Below are 21,201 nucleotides of genomic sequence, written 5' to 3'. Positions count from 1 at the left end.
AGTAATGCAACCAATTGTGCTCTTTCTAATTTCAATGATTCACAAGCACCTTGCAACCAATTACCCTTATGATTGTGGTGAGACTTTGCTTTTTTTCTTCTCAAAACTCACAATTTGTGAGTGGATTGTATTAAGCACAACATAGAATTTACAAAACAACCTCAAGCTCAGGCTGAGCCTTGAGGTGCTGGAGATTACAGAATGGATGTCTGCCGCCTCTCACCTAGGCTAATTACTTCTACGAGGTTGACAACATGCCATGGGTAGCCCTTGCTCGTTCACGCTTAATAAAGAAATCTCAAAGGTGGCTAAGTTGCACTTCAAATTTGAAATGAGAATTTTTTAAATTGAAAACTGTATCTTTCTTCTTGCATCTCTTTCCTCTCGAGCAGTACAGCTCACGCGTTAGTGGAAGTCTTTCAGACTATTGTCGGTCGAACTCGATCACCGCTACAAGTTTTGCTCAGACAGGGAAACCTGCTCGATGGCAAGAAGACCAACAATCACAGGTAACGTTCTGCGTTCATATTGCTTATTTTGTGCCCGCATATGCGTGCGTGTGTTTGTGTTTGTGTGTGTGTGGCGCTGTGCACACATGAACAAGTCTTTACATGGGCAGTTCACTCACAGAATTGCTTGTATCTACATGTTTTGATGCAGACCCTGGGGGCAAGAAACCTCAAGCTATTGAATTGAGTGACATGGCATTGGAAGAGACCTCCACTTCATCATCTGAGGTATCCATGCGTGATGATTGCTTACTCTTGCTACATGAGTGTTATTTCTTGTGTGTTCATGTGTTTAAAAGGTGTGCAGTCTGCATGTTTTGCCAATGAGAATGTTTAGATTGGGAATGCACATATTATTCTAGAGCTCTTATTTGGAGAAGCTGACCAGATGTGGGGACTTGTCTAGCTAGAGGCTTTCTCTTTACAGGAAGTGAACATAATAGAAATGTCTAAGTACAAAATAAAAATAAAAATGAACTAAAGTGAAAAAAGTAAAATCATCATCTTTAGACTTTATCATCATCATCATCAATTTCCGAGGATGCGCGGCATTGGGCATTGTCCAAGAAAGTATTGCATCGATCGCTGAAGAGCATTGTCAATGTCCACCTCTGTAAATAGTCGTACTAGACGTCTCCCATGTCGTGCGAGAATAGTCCTTATCTTCTGATGGAGCCTTTGTCGGTGTTGTGGTCGCCCTCTTAGACTTGGGCTTCTAGCTCTTCCGAGCTCAATGGCTCTGTCTACTAATATACCTCTAATATAGGTGGGCTCTGAAGTTTGCTATGAAGCTTGCTCGTCTGACTGCCAAGTCCTTTCTCTAAAGAAGTCAATGATCTCCCTCTGTGAATGTCTTCCACTGTCTGATCTCCTCAAAAGAGTCTCCCTGTGTCTGCGTAGCTCTAGCGAAAACAACCCGAGGCATCTCTGATCCTAATATCTCATGACTCTAGCGAGGGGTCCAAAGCCCTCTCTGAATAGACAATGAAAGCGGCCTTGTATCTGATGTAACTCTGTCTTTGGCTCTATGCACTCATCAGAGGAGTTCACACGAGATATGGCCATGCTCATGGCATATGGGATTTTGACATTCCCAGAGAAGACGCCACCATCTTGGGTGGACAGACACTTACCACTTGACCTCGACATGTCATATCACTTGCTTACACAGGAGCATTTACATGGACTTAGGGAGAGGATCTTGGATCTCTTCTTGGGCAGGTTCATTGCTTGGATCTACAGATTGGAGTGGGTCTGCAGTGCTTTGGACTCTCTTGGAGAGTTTACCCCGCAAGATGCGGGAGATTAGGTATTATTATGCACCTATATCTGGAGTCACCCGGAGCTTGGCTTGTGTGGTAGTGCAGTTGCTCTTCTACACTCCTGATCATTTGGATTGCTACCTTCAGAGTTGCTTACACTCACCCTCGGTAACCTTACAACAAACTTATCCCCCAACCTGGGCAACAGGCCACTCCCAGCTCATTCACTTTGAGAGCCACACCGAGATGCGGGTTAGTGGTGTTGTTGGAATGGATTTTGTCTTGGTTGAGACTGGAGGATATGGAGGCAGGAGATACAGGCAAGACGGTGCAGACAGATTGGTCTGGCCTTTCCTCTTCTCAGAGGTTCTTCACAGCGCATACTGCTCAGTCTGGCTTCTCTTCTTCATATATGATGATTACGGTGCAGAAAACTTGGTCTGACCACACCTCTTCTCAGAGGCTTTGAGTCTGGCTTTTCCCTCATCTTGGATTACCCTACCTACTGACCGGACACCATGCGGTTTCTGGGTGATTGCTACAGTTTACGGTAGCTTCTACAGTGCAGACTCAATAGCAACACACGAACATAAATTGCAAAATCATTGAACTTGACAAGAAAGAGAGAGGAGAGTGGACAAGGCACGGCGGAGTTCCGAGCCAAGGCCCAAGACGCACTAGCCCCAAAGACTGGCGCCCCTTCCGATATTTCGTTATTATTAGGTTCGCAAAATACAGCTCCTCGAGGTTTCAACTCTCCCCGAGACTGTGCGCCCATATGCTCTGAGAGAGTGACCCTAGGGACACTTATAAATAAATAGTACAAGGGATGCCCAAAAGCAGAGCCCCAAAAGCACTTAAAACAAAAGCACTTCAACCAAAAGCATCCGCTCCCAAAATCCCACACAAAGGCTGCCAAAATCTGCCAGTAGCGCAAAACGCGGAAATTTGCTTACGTCAGCATCAGCAACACAAATCACGGAGCTTGCCATGTGGCACAGCCAGCGCGATTTATGGAAATCAGCCTCAGAGTTTAAGCTTTCGATTTTTAGGGTTTTAGGTCCCTTGGCCGGTGCTCCACAAGTTTTTTAAGTTGGTGGGTTAGGATTTTAAATTCCTAACCCCTTTTTAGCCCACTCGGCCACAACTTCTTTTAAAGTTCTCCTGGGTTCAATTTCTTTTGTCCACTCGGTCATTTCTCTGAGTTGGGCATGCCATGTCATCTTTTTGTGACATCCCCCTCTCTTGAAAGAATTGTAATCGCCCTCGATTATGCCTGCAAAACTGCCAAAGAACAGAAACTTTCTTCAATAGACACGTACTCTATGTACTCGTGCACCAGACTCCACCAATCCAACACTTCTACAAAGATATTAGTCATCGATCAATCACATTTCTGTCAAGGGTCTTAGATACTTTCATTCCTTGCTTGATAGCTTCGAATGGAATGCCCAACGTGACAGAGCAAAATGAGTTCAACACAGTTTTTTGAAGATGCGCACTGAACATGCAAGCTTTGCTTTCTCCAAGAGTCTCCCTTCTAGTTGCACACAGAGCTACAACAGTTGGGAGCTGGCTAGTACATGGTGGCTTTTCGGCAGCCTGTGCAGCTTGTAACCAACCTTTGGAGAGTCAGCGTCACTGTCTGTGGGACTGCCCCATGGCACAACAAGTTTGGCTTCAGGTTCTCCACAGTGCGGCAGTACACTTGGGGTGCTACAGCCTGGTGTACCCTTAGGGGCCCTACGCTCCATTTTGAGCTAGCCTCCACCAACAGGACTCTTCGGGCCTTTCTTCACCACGGTCTAGGGTGCGCCCAGATGGCACTACCATCCACCTGTGTGGCTCTTTCCTCCTCCCATTTTGTGATTTAGTCCTTATTGTACATATTTTGTTTACTCACTGGGAGAGTCTCCCCATGTTGTTGATGTAGCCCTCTCTGGTAGAGGTGGTTTGTAGCCCTATGGGCAGTTTTATTAACTAATGGAAGGATCTTTTTTTCGGGGGGAAAAAAAAACAGCCCGTGCTTGAGTGGTGTTCAAGAGGACGTTCGCCTCATCACGGTTGACAATTTGAAGGAACCAATTGAGTGTCACGTGACACATCTAACCCTATGTGTACGTGGACAAGCTACTTCATGACTAGGGTTCGTTCAATTCAGTCAGTCTAGAATAGAAAGTGATCTGGCACTTTTGTGAGTCTGTTCCCAGACCGTGCATGTCCATACACTTAGATTAGATGCATATCCTCTGGTTGCACACAACATGATCATCAGAACCCATTAGTAGCATTTTTATAGTGCATAGACCTATTTTGAAAGTATTTTCTCTATTTTAGCCCATTTTCACTTATTATTTTTAAGTGACTTTTGTTGGGAACTAGGTAGGGCAATTTTACCAAGCAAGTACATAAGCAAACTAGCGCTAGCACTTTCTGACAGAAGAGGCAACAAGAACTTCGCATTCAGCAAGCACCTTCTCAACAAGATCCCCCACCGGCGGCGTTTTAGCCATCAGAATGTTACGTGACACATCCAACCATATGTGTCCGTGGACAAGCTACAGTACAAGGGTTCAGTCAGTCGAGTCAGTCTAGATTAGAAGTGATCTGGCACTTTTGTGAGTCTATTCGTAGACCGTGCATGCCCAGTCACTTAGCATAGATTCATATCCTTTGGTTGCACACAGCATGATCATAAGCATTCCCATCAGAATCAATCAGGAGAATTTTCTAGTGACTTTAACCTATTTTCCCTATTTTTGACATTTTTCACTTATTATTTTTAAGTGACTTCCCAACAAAAGTAGGTAGGGCAATTTTGCTAAGAAAATATATAAGCAAACCCAAGTTAGCACTTTCTGGCAGAAGAGGCAGCAGGAACTTCCCGCTCAACAGGCACCTTCTCAGCAGGAACCCCCATCAGCACCCTTGGCGTTTTTGGTCTCCATCCTCGCCACAGATACCCCAACGTTTTCAGTTTGACATCGCTAAGACCTCCAGATCCCTGGCGTTTTTCAGTTTTGCACCATCGCCAACACATCAGAACAGCGAGCGTTTTCACTAACACTAGCAGTGAAATCAACGTTTTTGGTTTTCAGCCCTTACCGCATCAGATGGTCAGCGTTTTCAGCCCTATTGGACGACAGCAGATTCAACCCTAGTTGGTTGCAGATGATCCCTAAATTCAGCCCTTGAAAACGCAGCCAAAACAGTCATTTTCAGCCACCCAAAACAGCCCAAAGAATTGCAGATTTTCAGCAGATAGAAGACCACAGATTTCAGCTCTAAAGTCGTCGTCGTCATCACCGTAGTCGTCATCGGCATAGTCCCAAGTTGCATCAGTCCATTGCATACGCATTGTACCACTATGTGCAATCATAAGTAGACCACTCTCGCCGACGAGAGTGGGGCCTTCGGAGGAGGGTTTTACAACGTCTCTGGTGTCGTATCTCTCTTCTCTCTCTATCTCTCAGTCTCATACACTTGCACGCACAATGTCCATTCACTTTGTTTGTGATCATAGCACTTTCCATTAAGAACGGAAGGCTCTCCCTTCCATAAGAACTAAAAGGAACCTTGAGTACAATTCGGAGCACTCATCTTGAGCAAAGCACAAACAATCATTCCGCTGCACCTAACATTGGTATCAGAGCTTTGGTAGTGTTCTGTATCACTCAAGGAAAGAATCACAAGAATCTTTTTGCTTGTTGAGGTTGCACGAACCCAAGTTCGCTTGGGCGTGTCGATTCGTAATCGTGTTTTGTTGAAGAGTGACAGGAATCCCAAGAAAGAAGGCCTTGTCCAGCCTCCCCTTGTGTCTCTTTTCACTCATTGAGAGCGGACCGTGCACTTAGCGGCCGGCCAATCGACGTGAGGTGGGAAAAAGCAACCTTGGTGTGAGCGCAAGGCCGCCAAGGGGTGCGCCCGCGGAAAGGAGTAGAACTCGGGTGAAGAGAAGATCCTTCTCAAACGCGGTTTGCAAGCGAAAGAAAACCTCAAGACCCTCAAGACCCTCAAGAACCCAAGTTCCTCGTGAACTTAAGAACCCAAGAACCCAAGTTCGTCGTGAACTTAAGAACCCAAGACCACAAGAACCCACAAGAACCCATGACTTGAGAATGGTCATCACTCTAAGCGGAATGGATACTTCGCTTGGAGGTGATTAGCATGAGAGAGGCGAAGAATTTTCCCCAGCAGGAGGTTTTTCCGACCCTTCCCCATCTACGACAACGATTGCACTCACTCCAATGGAGGAGTTGGAGCTGATGTTTTTGGAACAAAATTTACAACGCGAAGCAAGAAATGCAGCAAGAAAAGCAGAAATGGAGCGTAAACACCAAGAAAGAATGGCAGCCATAGCGCGTGAGCGCGAGCAAGCACGCTTGGAAGCCAAAGAACGACAAGCCAAATTGGATGGTGAGCGCGCAGAAAGACAAACAAAGAACAAGCAGACTTTGCTTGCGAGAACAAAGCAAGATTGCAAGAGATGTTGCGACTCTTTTCTCAAGTGCAGGCACAGATGCAAGAGATTCAGGAGGAGCATGATGATGATTTGATTGACAATGACTTGCATGATGATTTGAATGACAATGATAAGCATGATGATTTGGATGCCAATGATTTGCATAATGATTTGGATGACAATGACAAGCATGATGATTTGCATGATCAAGATGTGATTTCTCACAAGCATGATGAGTTGCATGAAGATGATGTGATTGTTCACAAGGATGATGTGATAGTGCATGCTTTTTTCTAGCGAAGCTAACCTCGTTGTAGATTCGATCAATCACGAAGAACCGATCTTGGCTTTCGGGTTGAGGTCCAAAGAACCCCCACAGGACGATTCGATCATTCAAGAAGAACCGATCTTGGCTCTCGAGCCTAGGTCCAAAGAACCCTTACAGGAAGTATTATGTGTTCGCATGATGGATACGCACGCATTGTTCGAGTGTTTCATTCGTGATCGGTTCCTGTATTTTAGTTAGCGTCTTTATGTGATCCCTTTTCCTAGGCATGACATATTGTACGTTGAGCACGTTTCACTCATGAATGAGCACGAATGTATGCGGATTGTTCATGAGCAGCTGAAAAGTATGTATTCACGGAAGTCACATTCCATGTCTCTTCCTTGGCATGACACATTCATAGAAAGAGCACATGAAAGTATGAGCACCAAGCATGGGCATTTCTGTTGTGAATTGCCAAAGTTGATTGCTTTAGATCATAAGAGAAAGATTCGATCTCATTGTTTGCATGTGTGTGGTGAACGGATTGGCACTTCGTCTCTTTGTTCATCTACATTGCATGTACAGTCTATCAGGACGACAAGATTTTTTCCATTCACTTTACATGGAATAGGTATGTTCATGGTTTTGTGTTGGAAATGGTTTCAGGGATTTTCAGCCATGGAGATTCTTGAAGAAGAAAGAAGCATGACTCTCGACGAAGTTGAAGCATCGAAGGAGCCACAGAAGACTTTGTCGCTTTCGGCGCGGCCCAGAGAAGCAAGCGTTGCAGACCTTTATGAAGTTCAAGTACCGCATGACCCACACATCAGAGTGGGCCGGCGAAGAGTCCCTTCCAGGATTCCGGATGCTTTTGGCGATCTCCCTCGACGCCATACAGTTCGGTCCCAGTACCTCACTTTGAAAAGGAGGGGATGTCACGTGACACATCCAACCCTATGTGTCCGTGGACAAGCTACAGTACGACAAGGGTTCAGTTAGTGCAGTCCGTCTAGATTAGAAGTGATCTGGCACTTTTGTGAGTCTATTCGTAGACCGTGCATGCCCAGTCACTTAGCATAGATGCATATCCTCTGGTTGCACACAGCATGATCATAAGCATTCCCATCATAATCCATCAGAATCAGTTTCCAGTGACTTTAGCCTATTTTTCCTATTTTTGACATTTTTCACTTATTATTTTTAAGTGACTTCCCAACAAAAGTAGGTAGGCCAATTTTGCTAAGAAAATATATAAGCAAACCCAAGTTAGTACTTTCTGGCAGAAGAGGCAGCAGGAGCTTCTCGCTCAGCCGGAACCCCCATCAGCATCCTCGGCATTTTTGGTCTCCATCCTCGCCACAGATACCCCAGCGTTTTCAGTTTGACATCGCTAAGACCTCCAGATCCCTGGCGTTTTTCAGTTTTGCACCATCGCCAGCACATCAGAACAGCCAGCGTTTTCACTAACGCTAGCAGTTAAATCAGCTTTTTTGGTTTTCCGCCCTTACCGCATCAGATGGTCAGCGTTTTCAGCCCTATTGGACGACAGTAGATTCAACCCTAGTTGGTTGCAGAGGATCCCTAAATTCAGCCCTCGAAAACGCAGCCAAAACAGTCATTTTCAGCCACCCAAAACAGCCCAAAGAATTGCAGATTTTCAGCAGATAGAAGACCACAGATTTCAGCCCTAAAGTCGTCGTCGTCATCACCGTCGTCGTCATCGGCATAGTCCCAAGTTGCATCAGTCCATTGCATACGCATTGTACCACTTTGTGCAATCATAAGTAGACCACTCTCGCCGACGAAAGTGGGGCCTTCGGAGGAGGGTTTTACGTCTCTGGTGTCGTATCTCTCTTCTCTCTCTATCTCTCAGTCTCATACACTTGCACGCACAATGTCCATTCGCTTTGTTTGTGATCATAGCACTTTCCATTAAGAACGGAAGGCTCTCCCTTCCATAAGAACCAAAAGGAACCTTGAGCACAATTCGGAGCACTCATCTTGAGCAAAGCGCAAACAATCATTCCGCTGCACCTAACATAGAAGGCCCAACGCTTTTGCATCAAGATCATCCTCCAGCGTTTTTGCATTGCAGAATAGCCCCGGTCACAGCACAACAACAGATCAGCCCTAGCGTTAGCAGATTCCACAGCATGACAACAAATCAGACCTAGCGTTAACAGATTTCCACCGCAAGCACATAATTCAGCCTAGCGTTTTTGGATCAGCAAGACTAACCAACGTTTTTGCAGATCTTCGCGATAGAACCAACAGAAGCACCAACATTTTCAGATTTCAGCAGTTAGACCTCGCAGTAGAATCCCCGAACCTCATAAATCTCACCTTCGCGCAACAGATCCTCGCCGCATGGTCAGATCCAGCGAAGTTTGCAGTTTCAGCCCGGAAAACGTAGATTTCAGCATCTGTGTTTTCATCGCGTTGTCGTTGCATTGTCACCATCCACATCATCATCGACATAGAGTCAGAATTCAGCAGATAGAAGATTTGCAGATTTTAGCCTTAGCATTTTCAGATTTCAGCCTGTCTCGTCGTCGTCCTCATCGTCGGCAAGTCCAAGCATTGTAGAGATTTGTGCAATCAATAGTAGATCGCTCTTGCCATAGAGAGTGGGGCCTTTGGAGGAGGGTTTGACAACATTCTGGTGTCGTATTCTTCTCTCTCTATCTCTCAGTCTCAGCACCTTCATTCACAGTGTTCACCCACTTTGTTTGTGTCCATTGCACTCTCTCACTAAAGGAATGGAAGGCTCTCCCTTTCGTAAGTAAAAGGAACCCTTGAGCACAGTTTGGAGCACTCATCTTGAGCAAAGTTCAACATTCACATCCGCTGCACCTTACATTGGTACCAGAGCTTTGACAGTGTTCTGTATCACTGAAGGAAAGAACCACAAGAACCACATAATTTTTTTTGCTTGTTGCGGTCGCACGTAACCCAAGTCCTCTTGGGAGTGTCGATTCCTAATCGTGTTTTGAAGAGTGACAGGAAACCCAAGAAAGAAGGGCTTGTCCAGCCTCCCCTTGTGCCTCTTTTCACTCATTGAGAGCGGACCGTGCACTTAGCGGCCGGCGAATCGACGTGAGGTGGGAAAAAGCAACCTTGGTGTGAGTGCAAGGCCGCCAAGGGGTGCGCCCGCGGAACAGAGCAGAACTCGGGTGAAGAGACGATCCTTCTCTAACACAGATTGCAAGTGAAAGAAGAACCGCAAGAACCTCAAGAACCTCAAGAACTTAAGAACCTCAAGACCCTCAAGAACCCAAGAACCGAAGACCCACAAGACCCCAAGTTCCTCGTGAACTTAAGAACCCAAGACTTCAGTGGATGGTCATCACCCGAAGTGGAATGTATACTTCGCATGGAGATGGTGAGCATAACAGTGGCGAATAAGAGTTTTCCCCACCAGGAGGTTTTTCCGACCCTCCCCCTTCCCCATCTATGCCAAGGATTGCACTAACTCCTATGGAGCTTTTTGACAAGATGATGACGGACAGGTAGTTAGAACGCGAAGCAAGAACAACAGAAAGAATGGTAGAGATTGATCGTAAGTACCAAGAAAGTATGACAGCCATAGCGCGTAAGCGCGAGCAAGCACTCTTGGAAGCCAAAGTAAGACAAGCCGACTTGGATCGTGAGCGCGAAGAAAGACAAGCAGAATTTGATCGCAAGAACAAAGCAAGAAAAGCGATGAGCGACCAACACATGAAAGAGTTTTTGCGACTTTTGTCTGATGTGCAGGTGGAGTAGGAAAATGAGACTCTCTCAGTCTCTTCTTCCCAAAGTCTCTTCTTCCCAAAGCATGACACACATGATTTGCATGATTATGATAAGCACGATGATTTGAATGACAATGACAAGCATGATGAATTGCATGATAATGACAAGCATGATGATTTGCATGAAGATGATGTGATTGTTCACAAGGATGATGTGTTAGTTGATACTTTCTCTAGTGAAGTTAACCTCATTGTAGAGACGATCAATCACGAAGCACTGATCTTGGCTCTCGAACCTAGGTCCAAAGAACCCCCTCAGAAAGAACCGATCTTGGCTCTCGAGCCTAGGTCCACAGAACCCTCCCAAGAAGTATTATGTGTTCGAATGATTAGTCAGCATGCATTGTTCGAGTGTTTCATTTGTGATGCTTTCTTGTATTTTAGTCACCGTCCTTATGTGATTCCTTTTCACAGGCATGCCATATTGCACGTTGAGCACGATTCACTCATGAATGAGCACGGATGTATGCAGATGATTCATGAAAAGATGAAATGTTTGCATTCAAGGAATTCACATTTTATGTCTCTTCCTTGGCATGACACAGTATCAGAAAGAGCACAAGAAAGATTGAGCATCAAGCATCGGCGTTTCCATTGTGTTTTGCCACAGTTGATTGATTTAGATCGGAAAGTTGAGATTCGACCCCATTGTTTGCGTATGTTTGATGAACGGTTTGACACTCCATCACTTTGTTCATTTGCATTGCATGCACAGTTTTTTCGAAGGAATAGTATTTTTCTAGTCACTTTACATGGAATGGGTATGTTCATGTTTTTGTGTTGGAAGTGGTTTCAGGAATTTTTAGCTTCGGAGATTCTTGAAGAAGGTAGATGCATGACCATAGACGAAGCTGAAGCATTGAAGGAGCCACAAAAGCCTTTGTGTCGCTTTGTGCGCGGCCCAAAGAAGCAAGCGTTGCAGACCTTTATGAAGTTCAAGTATCGCATGACCCACACATCAGAGTGGGCCGGCGAAGAGTCCTTCCCAGGATTCTTCCAGAAGTTGTTTGCGATCTCCCTCGACACCATACAGTTCGGTACCAGTACCTCACTTTGAAAAGGAGGGGATGTCACGTGACACAACTAACCCTATGTGTACGTGGACAAGCTACTTCATGACTAGGGTTCAGTTCAGTTCAGTCAGTTTAGAATAGGAAGTGATCTGGCAATTTTGTGAGTTTATTCGCAGACCGTATATGTCCAGACACTTAGATTAGATGCATATCCTCTAGTTGCACACAACATGATCATCAGATTTCCATCGGAACCCATCAAAAGCTTTTTTACAATGCATAGACCTATTTTCCCTATTTTAGCCAATCTTCACTTATTATTTTTAATCGACTTTTGCTGGGAACTAGGTAGGGCAATTTTACCAAGTAAGTACATAAGCAAACTAGCGCTAGCACTTTCTGGCAGAGGAGGCAGCAGGAACTTCGCGTTCAACAGACACCTTCTCAACAAGATCCCCCACCGGCGGTAAAACCTAGCATTTTCAGCCATTAGAAGGCCCAGCATTTTTGCATCAAGATCAGCCTCCGGCGTTTTTGCATTGCAGAATAGCCCCGGCCACAGCACAACAACAGATCAGCCCTAGCGTTAGCAGATTCCACAGCATGACAGCAGATCAGACCTAGCATTAGTAGATTTCCACCGCAAGCATAGAATTCAGCCTTGTGTTTTTTGGATCAGCAAGACAAACAACGTTTTTGCAGATCTTCGCGACAGAACCAACAGAAGCACCAACCTTTTCAGTTTTCAGCAGTTAGACATCGCAGTAGAACCCCTGAACCTCGTAGATCTCACCTTCCTGCAGCAGATCCTCGCCGCACGGTCAGATCCAACGAAGTTTGCAGTTTCAGCCCGGAAAACGCAGATTTCAGCATTTGCATTTTCAGCGCGTCGTCGTCGCATCGTCGCCATCGACATCGTCACCGACATAGAGTCAGAATTCAACAGATAGAAGATTTGCAGATTTCAGCCTTAGCATTTTTAGATTTCAGCCCGTCTCGTTGTCGTCCTCATCGTCGTAGACATCGTCGGCAAGTCCAAGCATTGTAGAGATTTGTGCAATCAATAGTAGACTGCTCTCGCCATAGAGAGTGGGGCCTTCGGAGGAGGGTTTGACAACATTCTGGTGTCGTATTCTTCTCTCTCTATCTCTCAGTCTCAGCACCTTCATTCACAGTGTTCACTCACTTTGTTTGTGTCCATTGCACTCTCTCACTAAAGGAACGGAAGGCTCTCCCTTTCGTAAGTAAAAGGAACCCTTGAGCACAGTTTGAAGCACTCATCTTAAGCAAAGTTCAACATTCACATCCGCTGCACCTTACATTGAGGATGACTGAGGACAAGACACTTTTTGGGATATGTTTCTTCCAGTGGCTACTTCTCGGTTGGTTTCATTAGAGAAGCAAATGCCACACTATTGTTGTGGATTACTTGATGACAGAGAGAGAGATAGTTATTGCGTGAAGCATAAGTCTTATAGCATTCAAGAGTTGATGGGCTATCTTCAGGACGGCTACTCATTGGATCTTTGACCTTTCAGATGGACCAGTCGCAGACCAAGGGAGACGAGAAAGACACCAAGAAGGGAAAGAAGAAGGTCAAGAAGTTTGTAAAGAGAAAAGTGGGTTGAAGCACCTCAGTTGATGACCGAGAAAAGGGCTACAACTTGATCTACTGCAAACTTTGAATAGCAAAAGTGACTTAAGAACCGAAAGCACGAACCATAGCCAAAAGCTCTTTCCAATAGGGTCCGTTCTGCCTTTGAAAGTCGACTTTCATTGGTAATCACATGACCATCCTGCTATAGCACAATACCAATGCTACTACCACATGCATCACAGGGCATCTTAAACAATTTTTGAAGGTCTGGGAGATCAGAACTGCCCTTAAGTAAGGTTTGCCTTCAAGTTGTCAAAAGCTGTCGTTCCTGATTGATTCTAGCTTTGCAGATTCCATGCTGACACCATCCTTTGAATTGTGAAATCAAATGGCCAGGAAAATGAAACTCTTTCATGAAGGCTGACTTTTCTCACGATTAAGGATCAACCATTTCTGTGTTAAGAGGCTAGAGCTTCAGTTACCTTGGTTATGTGCTCTGTGTTTTGTCTCAGATTGAAGAAAACAATAATGTCATCAAAGAACGTCTTATCAAATCTTTTGTCTTCTTGGAAGATTGTTCTGCTGAAAGTAGTCCAAATGGCTTAGCCAGAAACTATACAAACAAAAAGACATTCTGAAAGCACAATGTCAAGAATGCCGAACTCAATACTCTCCTTTTTTTGCATAACATGCTGTCATGCTTCTGGTTAGTTGGAATTGCTGTTGTGTTTACACATGTCAGATGCAATTTTCTTAGAATTTTTTATTTATTTCATGCTATATGACAGTTTAACATGGTACTTGCTGCAGGTAATTACTAGACTACCAACAGCATCTGCAGAAAAGCCTTGGGATATGCTGCAAATATTAAGCAGATTTCCTGCTATGAATCAAGCCTCAATGACACTTACTGAAACTGCGTCTTCGTTTGGACGTGGATTAGCGACCTTGCTTGGTAAGCTTATCTGCGAAGCTGCTTCAGGCTATATTATCATTACCAAACAGCTATACTAGGTTACACAGACTAGTCGACTTGTCTCCGTACATTTGCAGCTCGTTATTTGCATCTTATCAAAAACTCTTAGAATTTACTTCTCATAAGAAGGATATGTTTTGGCTGTGACAGATGATGTTGCTTCTGGGGCTACCTCGAGCACACAGAGAGTTGAGGAGAAAGGGCGCACAACAGTTTCAGTATCATCTTCAAACATTGACCAGAATAAAAGTTCTGCTTCTTCAACAGCTAGCAGCCTGGATCTGGCCACAAGGCAAAACCTTGCACTAGAAAGGGCAACAGCTATTCTGAATTCTACAAGCACCACCTTTATGGAGTTTGGACAACGCTTATTGGGAACTCCACCTCTTTTATGGCAGGGGTGAGTTATTCTGGATGTTGCCTTTCCAAACAAAAGAACCTGCAGCATTTTGTCTACAATAGCAAACGTTGATTGATAATGCATAATATTCCAAGTCTGTCCCCTAACTTTGTACCAAGGCTCGTGTCCTTTAATCGAATCCTGGCTTCATTTCACATTTTTCATGCTTGACTAACCAAGTATTGATGTCAGCCTTCTTTCTTTCTGGCCATCATGCATGTCTCTCTTGTTTGTATTTTGTACTACTTTGGGGCACTAGATCACTTATTCATTCAGCTCTGATGCTTCTGTTGGCATCAAGCACTATTCACAGACTTTTTAGACCATCCAACAATCCATGGTTACTGTAGAGTCGTGCAGTTTGGTTTGTTAAGTAGTGGGGTGCAGAAATTCATGCAGAATGATGTAGGACAAGTTGCATGCTGCACTGAGTAGTTTATGTACAAGCTTGTGATGTCTGACTCTTCCAGAAAAGAAGGGGGTCCTCCAGGGTTCAGTTTGTGACACTGGACCAGGCAAGCGGGAATCTTGTACGGAGCCCTCTCGATGTGTATAGGGCTCTGCTATTTTTTGACAGATGAGACGTGGTTTGCTCTTGTGCTGTGCATGTGGTGATGCTCTCACAGCTAAGATTCCAGTAGAGTTTGTGCTGTACGTACATGAAGTGAGAAGCAAAGTCTCTGTCAGGTGACATACAGATTTAGATAGAGGCAGAGTGTATGGTGACCATTAAGGTGGTCTTTCATCCAACATTGGTGAATGAATCTCCTGTTGGGGATAAGCCTCGTTTACAGCTCGTGTGTGATAACATCAAGCGAGAAAGCATCTGGAAAGTGATATCATAATCACACCCTAAATATGGCACGAAACCCATCTGTTATATTTCAGCATTGTAGACTCCAACAATTTATGTGTTTCGCTGTTGTCTGTTTTAAGTTTTATAGACTCATGCATGCTTCCATTATATCCGTTCAGTCCATGTGGTTATCATTTTAGTTGTGCTATTGCTATCACCTATTTGAGGGTCGACTTTTTTTGTGAGACTCAGAGCATACTGATGAGCGCAAAGCGGTGTGTGCAAGTGAAAGAGCACGAGGAGAAGTGCAGGGCTTGTGCCTTGGAGAGGGGCGACTGCTTGCAGAGAAGGGGGCGCTAGGGAACGAAGATAGCGCAGAGAGAGAGCGCTACACGGTAGTTGAGGGGAATAAGTGAGTGAGCCAAAATTGGGCTCACATTCCCTTTATTAAAAGTATAGGACCAATTTTAAAGTTAGTGGCCAAGTTCAATGTGAACTCGGCCAAAGGTTAATAACCTTTAAAACTATACACAAAAGGGAGCCATTTGGGCCTTTAACCCAACAACCTCCCACTTAAAGGCATAAATGGTGCCTTTAAGCTACGTGACTCCCACCATCTGTATGCATAGCTGATGTTGTGCTTTGGGTAAGCACTTAGTGAGAGCATCTGCTGGATTTTGTGATGTATGGACCTTAACCAATGTAATAAGGCCATCCTCAAGCACTTCTCGAATGAAGTGGTACCGCACATCAATATGCTTTGTGCATGCATGAAACATGGCATTCTTTGCCAGACATATGGCACTCTGGCTATCACAACCAAGCATAGGTGCCTTGTCAGGCAAACCAAACTCGCTTTATAGACGTGCTAAAAAAATGGCTTTTTTGGAAGCCTCAGTGTCTGAAATATATTCAGCCTCTGTCGTAGACAATGCAACGATCTTTTGCAATCTAGAACACCATGAAACAGCACCTCCTGCAAGAGTAAACACATAGCCACTTGTGGATTTCCGTGTATCCACATCACCAGCCATGTCAGAATCACAAAATCCCTTCAACTCCAATGGTCCTTTACCATAGCAGAGGCATTTGTTTTTAGTCCCTTTCAAGTACCTCATTATGAACTTCACTGCATCCCAATGCATCCTGCCTGGATTAGCCATAAACCGGCTCACAACTCCCACTGCATGGGCTATGTCATGCCTAGTAGCGACCAGTTGATATTGTGCTAATTCTTTCTATCTTTTGTGGTGCGTATGCCCTATCAACTACCTCATTTTTGTGCTAATTTTTCCGATTTAATGCTTCTTTTAGTGCTAGGCTTCATTATGGCTGAGTCTGCCCTTGATCTCCGGAGTCATGACAGAAACTCAGCATGCTGAACTTTGTGTTGATGTATGCTCATGTGTGTGCGCGTGTGGTGTGTGTTGTGTTGGGGAGCATATGTTAGTACCTAGTTCTACACCCACTATTGGGCACTGACGACGTTAGTGGGGATGTCGTGGTATTTAGTCAATACTATGCATGATGGAGCTGATGGTTATATTGTCTTGTGGGTGACTACCATGGGGCTATACCTGAGTTTCCTTCAAGGGTGAATCTGGGCTTATCCTGGATTCATCTAGGTATATTCTTTAGTCGTATTGCGGACATGCAGACTTCACATTGTGAAGTTTTCGATCGAGTTACGACCAGTTGATATTGTGCTAATTCTTTCTATCTTTTGTGGTGCGTATGCCTTATCAACTACCTCATTTTTGTGCTAATTTTTCCGATTTAATGCTTCTTTTAGTGCTAGGCTTCATTATGGCTGAGTCTGCCCTTGATCTCCGGAGTCATGACAGAAACTCAACATGCTGAACTTTGTGCTGATGTATGCTCATGTGTGTGTGCGTGTGGTGTGTGTTGTGTTGGGGAGCATATGTTAGTACCTAGTTCTACACCCACTATTGGGCACTGACGACGTTAGTGGGGATGTCGTGGTATTTAGTCAATACTATGCATGATGGAGCTGATGGTTATATTGTCTTGTGGGTGACTACCATGGGGCTATACCTTGGAGTTTCCTTCAAGGGTGAATCTGGGCTTATCCTGGATTCATCTAGGTATATATATATATATAGCATACATAAGTGAACCACAAGCTGAAGCGTAAGGCACACTTTGCATGCCATTGGCTTCTTCCTTTGACTTGGGGCAATTATCCTTTGAGATTTGACATATGGTTGTAATGGCACACTAAGAGGCTTTGCTTCAGCCATGTTAAATCTGTCCAGCACCTTTTCAATGTACTTTTCTTGCGGCAAATACAATATGCGCTGGTCCCTTTGCCTTGTAACACGCACTCCAAGTCTATGTTTAGCTGCAAAGCTTTAATCTCTTCCTGCATAGCAAGCTCCCACCTATCGCTGTGCTCACATGTCTTTGCCTCTTTATATGTAAGAGGCTCTCCCTCATCTGTCAACATAATGTAATGCAAAGAGGGATCATATCTACTCACGGGCCGTCTCGGACGAGTAGACTGCCTCACCCAATGATCCACATTATTTGGCAATGGGTTTACATCAGGGGGCATAATAAAATCATCAACAATGGGCTGTTGTACATCATTTTTAGCACCATTTTCAGCATTGTTTTGTGGCTGCAAATGTCCTTTAGGAGCCTCAATTTGCTGCCCAACATCTTCTGGCTCAAACGCCACTGGATCATCTACATTTTCAGCCTTATGTGGTGCATCCTGAGGGTCAAGAATAGGCCTAACAGGTGGCTGGTCATGCTGAAATTTGACCCTTTTATGGTCATGCTTTGAGGCACAATTGTTTTGAAGCAGCCTTGCCTCATTAAAAACAACATCCCGGTTGCGTATAACCCTTTTGAGTTGAGGTAACCAAATCCTGTAACCCATTTCGCCTTCTTCACCATATCCCATGAAAAGGCCTTTAATGGACTTGGCATCTAGTTTACTCCTCAACTCAGGTCTAACATGCACAAAAGCCTCGCAACCAAAAATGCGTAAGTGATCATATGAAGCAGGCTTGCCAGACCAAACCTCTTTAGGGATGTCACCTTTCAAAGACATGTGAGGGGATCATTGCATATATAGACTGCAGTTTTCAAAGCTTCTCCCCAAAATCCATGAGAGAGATTAGCTGTGGACAGCATGCATCTCACCCTCTCACAAAGTGTCGTATTGAATCTTTCAGCCACACCATTAGAAGAGGGGTTGTATGGCACAGTAAGCTCTCTCTTAATGCCTAAATTTTCATAAAATTTGTTAAATTCAGCACTTGTAAACTCCCCATCATTGTCCATACGCAAGGATTTTAGCTTTCTACCTATTTGGGTGGTCACAAATGCATGAAATTTCTTAAACGCAGCAAAGGCTTCATCCTTAGATTTAAGCAAATAAACCCAAATTTTCCTAGAATGATCATCAACAAAGGAGACAAAATAGCATGCACCTTCCATAGACTTAGTAGGCATGCTACATACATTAGAATGTACAAGATCAAGCACACAAGATTTACGAGAGACACCGGAGTAATAAGAACGCTTTACTTGCTTGCCATATTGACATTCATTACAAAAGTAAAGCTTTGTGCCCTTAGCATCAAGCTTGTTCAAAGTACAAAGTTTAGAGAGGCCCTTTTGGCTCATATGGCCAAGCCTCTTGTGCCACAACTCCATGTGAGTTAATTTCAGCCAATGCAATAAACTTACCCAACACGGCCTTTCCATGCATACAGTAAAGTGTCCCTTTCTTTGTGCCCTTTACAATCAGCCTTGAGCCTTTAGTCATTTCCATGATCCTCTCTCAAACAAGATGCTGTAACCATGCATATCCATCTGACCAATAGAAAGCAGACTCTTCTTGATTCCCGGCACGTATCTAACATCATGCAAGACAAGCTCATTTGTGCCATCTATGGAGAGATGCACAGTGCGAATACCCTCAATGGAACATGCATGATTGTAAATCTCATACATCCCCTTTAACTTCTTCCACCATCAAAAGCAGTTGTGAGACCTTTCAAATCAATGACTGTCTCATCGGTCATGGCCATTTTAATGTATGTAATTGCCTTCCTATTCATGCTAACCCATGCTTCGTCCGTCATATTCTGTGGCTTTACTTGTTCAAGTGCTCCTTCACAATCCTTAAGAAATAGGATTCCCTGGATCCTGTCCTTCCAAAGGTCGAAACCTGTTCCATCGAACCTCCTAATCTCGAAGAGATTCTCCACATCCGAAGAAGATGAGGCCATAGTTGCACGAATAAGAGGGCTAATACGCTGAATTTTTGGGCAAAGTGCACAAAAGCCGGAGTATAACCTCACAGGAGTGTGCACTACAGCTCCAAATGGTCACATGGGCAATTTGGGGCAAAATAGGTCGATTTAAACACAAAAAACAATTTTTGAAATTTATGCGCAGGAAATTTTAGCGAGTGAATTTGTGCTAAAAAACAACAATTTTAGTTGTTTTTAGCCTCATAGAACATACATAAGGCTAATGCACAACGTTTAGAAGCATGTATGAGCAAAAGCCCCAATTTGTAGCATCAAATTGCACAAAAATGAGCCACAAATGGTCATACATAGCCAAAACTTGTCAAATGTGCGTAGATTGCATCAATTTGCACTTTCCCCAATGTAGACGCATCATAAAAACACTTGCAAAAACGTGCGTAAATCTGAAATTTGCTGAAAACACCTGTTTTGGGACCTGTTTTTCGGCAATTTCTTTGTTTTCGGGTAGCGAGGACTTAGCAAAGATGTTCCCACACCTTAATACATGATTGCAAAACCTGTATTTTGCTGTCATAACCTGAAATTTGTTTATTTTGACCTAATTTCAGTCCGTTTTAGGTCAATTTGACTTGCCGGGAGCCCTCTAGTGTCCGGGGACGAGTCCTTTGGCGATGAAATTGCAAAATCTCGCGTGAAAGTTGACCTCCTTGGCTAAAAATCAGCGTTTGCAGGTTTGGGAGCAAACCCTAATTTGGCTTTGATACCAGTTGATGAGCGCGAAGCGGTGTGTGCAAGTGAAAGAGCACGAGGAGAAGTGCAGGGCTTGTGCCTTGGAGAGGGGCGACTGCTTGTAGAGAAGGGGGTGCTAGGGAATGAAGATAGCAGAGAGAGAGTGCTACACGATAGTTGAGGGGAATAAGTGAGTGAGCCAAAATTGGGCTCATATTCCCTTTATCAAAAGTTTAGGACCAATTTTAAAGTTAGTGGCCAAGTTCAATGTGAACTTGGCCAAAGGTTAATAACCTTTAAAACTATACACAAAAGGAGCCATTTGGGCCTTTAACCCAACACATACTCCTCTGAGGGTGCCCACATCATGCACCTGAGCACCGGTAGATGTCTCTTCTTCACCAGGATGTGAGAGGAGGTGTAAGAGTTTTCGAGGTTCATCTGCTAGTTTCCCGTCTAGATCTAGAGAGAGAGGGCTTCCTTATGGCTGTGCCCAGCCTTGTGAGGCTAGTCTTTGGTTTGCAAGTCTTGGACAGTGCCCATAGTGAGTCCGGTCAGGTCAATTACTATTTATGGTCATGGGTGGCATATGTGGGGTCAAGTAGTTCAGCTAGAGCCATTTACAGGAGAGGGGGCACCCCTTGTTGGTAGATTGTGTTTAGGCCTGGGTCATGGTTGGGATATGTAGGGTCGGGGAGCCCAGTTAGCAGGGGAGTGGGGGTAATTCCTTACTTGTAGATTGTGTGCAGTCCTTTTGTACCTCTTGTTGATAGAGATTGCCCGTAGGTTGTGCCCCATCTCTCTTTCTCTGCTCCCCTGCTCGCTCGTTGCTCTCCCGCCCCTTGCTCGCTCGCCATCGCTCGTTGCACCCCTGCCCCCTGCTTGCGCGCTCTCTCCCCCCCCCCTCTGGCTCGCTGGCTGCTCCCCTGCCTCCTGCTCGTGGCCCCCCCCCCCCGCTCGCTCGCTGCTCCCCTGCCTCCTACTCGCGCGCTTTTGCTCGCTCGCCTTCCCTCTCTCTCTCTCGCTCGCTCGCTGCCCCCCTCCCCCAGCTCGCGACTGCCTTGGCCTCCCCTCCCCCCCCCCCCCCCCCCCCCCCCCCCCCCCCCGCTCGCTCGCCTTCCCACTCTCTCTCCCTCGCCCCGTGCCCC

At 44.9% G+C, this 21,201-nt stretch overlaps 1 protein-coding gene across 2 annotated transcripts in view; it reads left to right on the top strand.

Annotated features, from left to right (window-relative positions):
- Window positions 1-350: 350 nt before the first annotated feature.
- LOC147419782 (uncharacterized) overlaps window positions 351-21,201 on the top strand; it is a 130,987-nt gene continuing 110,136 nt past the window's right edge. Inside the window, exons 1-5 of one of the 2 annotated variants that reach the window (XM_086505655.1) lie at window positions 661-737; window positions 12,844-13,193; window positions 13,299-13,608; window positions 13,713-13,857; window positions 14,029-14,278. In XM_086505655.1, the coding sequence (XP_086361781.1) occupies window positions 13,600-13,608; window positions 13,713-13,857; window positions 14,029-14,278 (404 nt within the window). In that variant the 5' untranslated portion in view covers window positions 661-737; window positions 12,844-13,193; window positions 13,299-13,599. Of the gene's footprint in view, window positions 510-660; window positions 738-12,843; window positions 13,194-13,298; window positions 13,609-13,712; window positions 13,858-14,028; window positions 14,279-21,201 lie in introns of those variants that run through there. The other variant, XM_086505654.1, reaches the window with a different exon arrangement.

The sequence above is a fragment of the Adiantum capillus-veneris genome, chromosome 29 (genome assembly GCF_014529385.1).
Source record: "Adiantum capillus-veneris isolate H3 chromosome 29, ASM1452938v2, whole genome shotgun sequence".
Lineage (NCBI taxonomy): Eukaryota > Viridiplantae > Streptophyta > Polypodiopsida > Polypodiales > Pteridaceae > Adiantum > Adiantum capillus-veneris.
This window is presented reverse-complemented; position numbering and strand designations above follow the sequence as displayed.